Raw genomic sequence first — 5,557 nt, 5'->3', positions numbered from 1 at the left:
GAAGAATTTAAAGGAGGTATGAGGATATCGTTTTAGGGTTGTTAATAAATAAAACGATCAAAATTGACAGGACAATTAGTATATAAGGACAATTATATCACTATGAATATGAATATGAATATGAATGATATGAATATGTTTGGCATATGGAATAACATGTTATTGTGGAGCATAGTGTAGTTTTTTTGTCAACTTCATGCATTATTAACTTGTACTGACTGCATGTTCACTTTTTCTTTTAAAGGTCTAAACATACCAAATCAATCATCTTCGTTAATCTTAGTGACCATGTTTTAACTTCATGTGAGATTGTGAGTTTATTTATGGTAAACTTAAAGGGTTAAAGTTTCAATAGTCTGCTAATTAAGGGGGTAAAGTTACTAAAGGCTACTGCTCAAGGGGTTAAAGTTGCTATTAAACTAAACTTGATCGAATCTCTTTTTCCAAGTAAAAAATAGAAAGAAGTCCACTTCATCTTTCCCCCTTGGAAATAAATTGAAAAATGTCAGGCCGAAAGATCGACCGACCGACAGAAATTAGCACCTCATTTTAATTCTTAGGCTCCGATTTTTAACGCGTTACCTCACGCGCCGCCTGTATCCATCATTTAATTTATTAATTAAGAGCTTAACACGTTGACGATGGAATCGACGAACGGAGTGAAATTGACGAACAAATCAGATGCATCGGATCGTGATCACCGCCAGATTCATGTGAGTTCGGATGTGAATCCGGATCAAAACCGAAAACCAGATCTAACTCCTGTTGAAACGGACAATGTTGAATTAGTTGACGAACAGTTATCGTCAACGACAACATCGGCAGGTCAATCGCCGGTGAACCGATCGAAGAAATCGGTACGGTGGAGTATCGATTTGGTGGAGGAACGAACGTTACCTCCGTTAGAGAAAAATGATGATGATCATAATTACGAATCATCAAATCCTTATGTTAATCGGTCTCGCGAAGCTAATAATGCTCCAGCATTTAATATCAACAGTTAGGGTTTACTTAGGTTTATCTATGTGTACATGTACATATATACTTTGTAACTGAGTAAGTATTAAAATTAAAGTAGATGTTATATATTTGTTGTGCAGATTCGATGGGAAATATTAAAGATGCATTAGGTAGATGGAAAAAGAAGGTTGGAGAAGCTACAAAAAAAGCTGAAGACTTGGCTGGAAATACTTGGCAACACTGTAAGTTATAAATTTCAAATTATATACTTTGAGCTGTATATATATAGTTTAACAGCATATGGGATATGTATGCAGCTGAGTAAAAGAAATAAGTAGTTTGAAATTTTTAGTTTTGAAATGACATCTATCTTAGCACTGAGATTACTAATGGAAACGTGAGGTTGAACAATGAAAAGCATCAAGCTTTATTAATTTTTGGTGATGTTAAGACTACTAGTAACTTAATTAAAACATTTGGAAAAGCAAATTTAGGTTTTTCTCTTTTGGTAACTTGATGGTAGGTTGTTGTAGCATATCAAGGATTTGTTAGTGGCTCAAATCGTACTACTATTTCATCACTTTATAGTTTATACTATTAAACTCCACAAGGACAACAATAGCTTGAAAAGTGTCAAATGAACTAACATTAGCTCTATAGAGTAGAGACCTTCCCTTGATGGATTTCATTGCTTTATGCTATATGGTCATAGAAGAAGCAGACTACAGTTTTGATCGAGGATTGCGTATGTATCATAGCATGACTTTCATTTGAGATACAGGGTTAATAGAGTGAATTAAAGTTGAGTATAAGATCATTGAGATTTAAATAGATGCAAACAAATGTAACAGGCTAAATTTTTGTACTTGGAAGTGAATCGACTACAGTGGAGACAAACGTTGAGACATCTAGGATTCTTGGATACTGCTTAGTTCCGTTTCTCTAATCATTTTTATGAATATAATTTATACTCTACTTAAACTTTAACCACCATCTTATTTTACCCTACCTCCTTGATTATAATTTTAGGCCAAAGCATAGAAACTTGGCTGACTTTCTCATGATCATTGGGTTAATAATAGTCATTGCGTATAACCATACTTGTAATAAATATGAAATAATGGTCTAATGCATCTTGTTAAGCAGAATTTTTCTGGATTGCTATTATGTTTATGTTCTTTATGTGCTATAATCCCTCATTTGTATGAAGAAAACAATCTTCAATTTTCTCCAAAAGTGATATATCATTTTCATATGATATATCATTTTCATATCTTGTATGCAGCTCATTTCTGTATAGTTACATAACTTGATGGATTATCTTTAAAATTATGTGTTTTAATCATCTATATGTAATTTGTTAAATTGTTCATTTTATATCCTAAACTAGTGAAAACGGCTCCTAGTCTCACGGATGCTGCTTTGGGAAGAATTGCACAGGGAACCAAAGTTCTAGCAGAAGGAGGTTATGACAAGATTTTTCGACAGACATTTGAGACAGTTCCTGAAGAGGTACTTGAGAATTCGTACGCCTGTTACTTGTCGACCTCAGCTGGTCCTGTTATGGGGGTTTTGTATGTATCTACAGCAAAACTTGCTTTCTGTAGTGATAATCCATTGTCATATAAAACTAATGACAAAACGGAGTGGAGCTATTATAAGGTACGTTCTGATGATCGTGTGATTTTGCGTGTGTAATATCTTTACTTTGGTCTATATTTATATAGTACAAAATAGGAAAAAAATCCTATTGACTCGTTTATATCCATGTTAAATAATTCATCTTGAACGGGTTAAATGGGAATATGAATACATTTCATTAAATCAAACCTAAAGTACATAGAGTATTACCCACTCAAGCTGCTCAATTTACCACCTTTAGATATAGCAACTGTCCTTTTGTCAACGTGCATAAAAAGCTCATACTGCGCAAAGAACTTGCACTAACACCAAAAATGTGGGTGATGTATTAGTAGTGATATTCAAATTAGATTTAGAACTAGAGTAGGAAGAAAATCATACATGACGAAGCAGTAGGGTGCTGCTATGCATGGTTGCAGAACTCGCTACTCGGGTGTACTCAGTCGGGACTTGGAGGGAGATCGCAATTCGGATATCAATCGGATTGTACGTTTTATACACTTAAATAATTAATTTTAAAAGTATATGGGTAAGTATAGAAGAAAAAAAACCATAAACATAAGCGTAAACTTCAACATAATTGTTTAAAAATATAAACATAACCGTTCATTTGGTCAAAAACTATAAATTTCTAGTTTAAGTTCATGTTAAATGTTGACCAATTTACCACCTTTAGATATCGGAAATGCTCTTATTTAAACGTGCATAAAAAGCTCTTAATGTACAAAGAACTTGCATCAAGATCAAAAATGTGAGTGTTGTATCAGTAGTGATATTCAAATTAGATTTAGAACTGGAGTAGGGAGAAAACCATACATGATGAAGCAGTAGGCTGTTTGTATCTGTTTCCCCTAAGAACTAATCTGTTTATCTCAGTTTGCAATATGAAATAGTTTGTTTGACATTTCACGTCAAAATTATGTGCTATATTTTTTTGTATTCCAAGTGTCATGCCTAGTTGACCATTTGCATTGCTTTCTTTGCATTTAGGTTTAGTCAAAGGTGTGTTATATTGTTATTGTGCATTATGATATAAGCATAGCTGTCCATTTGTAGCCTCATTCTTCAAGAGACGAAGTAGTAGCAACGAATGAGGCTTATCCCGGTTTCAATCAATGTTGGTAGTTGGTTGACGCTTGACGGCGTACAATTTTGGTCATATATGTACATGATAGGCTGAGACTGCAGATTTTAAAGCTATTGTTAGTACACACGAGAAGTATATAGGTTTAGTCATTGTTAATTATTGAGAAATTTGAATATACCCATACTGTTTACTTGTTTAGATACGTAAATATATGCATTTTTCAGTTAGATTGTATGTATCCCAATTGGAATTTATTCTGGTTGGAAAAAACCACTGTCGTAAAAGTCAGCTGACGCGTCGATTTGAGGACTACCCCATCCCGAGTCGTTCAAAAACGCCTTAAATTGGTCAACGCTAAAAATTCAAGTCAAAGTCGGTATGAGTCAGCCATTCTGAATCGGACTCAGTTGGTATGAGTCGGGCTGAGTCGGTCGAAGTCAAAGTTAGGTAAATATGTAATTTTTATAGTTAGATTATGTGCCAAATATCTATGTTTGAAATATTTATGTTTTATTTTTAATATATTTATGTGTAATATATTTATGTTTAATTTATTTGTTAATAAAAGTCAATGTTGGTCAATATCTGACTTGTCAGTGTCTCGTCCCCAACTTGACCTACTCATCTCTCAAAGGCCACAACCGACTCAGTACGACCTTGGAAAAAAAACTACCCCTTTAGAATCAATCAACTTGATCATTATTCTGTAGATAAAATTACCTCGTTTGGCTCACGGAATCCAATGTGATTCCGGCGGAATTGGAATCGAATTTAGACACACGTCGTGTCTAAATTCAATTCCAATTCCGCCGGAATCCCATTAGATTCCGTGAGCCAAACGGCCCGTAAGTTTGTAAACCAAGTATTTTGGGTGGATCATGTGTACTAATCCGTTGACTAAATTTTGTGAATGCATGTAGGTCATCATCCCTTTACTGCAGCTAAAAGCAGTTAACCCTTCTTCTAGTAAAGCCAATACTTCTGAGAAGTACATCCAAGTGATATCAGTTGACGGTCATGAATTTTGGTACATGGGTTTTTTAAACTACGATGGTGCTGTAAAGTGCCTACAAGATGCTCTACAAGAACGCATCACTCGTTCCATGGTGTGACAAGATTCTGCATCATCATAACCGCATGGGAACTTCATATCTTCAGGGAGTTTTAAATTTATTCTTAATACTCGTAAAGTTAATGAGGTAAAAAGTTGATGTCCGATGTTCGTTGTTTGGAAAAGCTATTATCTGTCACGCTAACTGAAATTGCATATTGTTTGTGACTTCTTTTTTTTTTTTTTTTTTTTTTTTTTTCATTTTGAGACTCAATTTTTTGATTAAAGTTCCAAGTGTTGATTTTTGAGATCAATTCACAGTCATCTATGAAACATGTATATTTCAATACCAAGTGAAATGAAATTGTATGATTGTCGTACTCAATATGTGCATTATACAACAATTGATGATGTACTTATTTCATGGCACCTGAAAACTACTATAGGAATGACAAAAAAATGTATGTTTCAAACTCAAAGATGTTTCATAAAAGTAGTAGTAATGACGTGTATATAGTAGTGGTATTTCATGTAGTTAATGGCATATTGAAAAGGGTAGGACCTAGAGGTTGATTGTTGCAGTTTGTCTTGTTGCATTCGCTTCATTTGTTTCTTACTTTTTTCATGTAGTTTTCGTTTTGTTTGGTTTGTGTTTTTTTAATGTTTTCAGGACGTTAGGTACTCGGTTATAGTTTGTTATCCATTAGATAGTTGCTTTCTAGGTGCGAGTTTTCAAGTTTCTCCCATCTTCTTGTAATTCTTGTTGAGCGTGTTTTCCTTTGGAAAACGATCTCGATTCTATATAAGTTTTTGTTTTT

General features: G+C 34.0%; 1 protein-coding gene across 1 annotated transcript; it reads left to right on the top strand.

Moving 5' to 3' along the window:
* The first annotated feature begins 489 nt into the window (after positions 1 to 489).
* Positions 490 to 5,052, top strand: LOC139861600 (GLABRA2 expression modulator-like). Its single transcript, XM_071850038.1, has 4 exons — positions 490 to 999; positions 1,101 to 1,202; positions 2,351 to 2,622; positions 4,609 to 5,052. The coding sequence occupies exons 1-4, from the start codon at positions 642 to 644 to the stop codon at positions 4,798 to 4,800; spliced, it is 924 nt and encodes a 307-aa protein (XP_071706139.1). The 5' UTR covers positions 490 to 641; the 3' UTR covers positions 4,801 to 5,052.
* The last annotated feature ends 505 nt before the right edge of the window (positions 5,053 to 5,557 follow it).

Source organism: Rutidosis leptorrhynchoides, chromosome 8 (assembly GCF_046630445.1).
Source record: "Rutidosis leptorrhynchoides isolate AG116_Rl617_1_P2 chromosome 8, CSIRO_AGI_Rlap_v1, whole genome shotgun sequence".
Classification (NCBI taxonomy): domain Eukaryota; kingdom Viridiplantae; phylum Streptophyta; class Magnoliopsida; order Asterales; family Asteraceae; genus Rutidosis; species Rutidosis leptorrhynchoides.
This window is presented reverse-complemented; position numbering and strand designations above follow the sequence as displayed.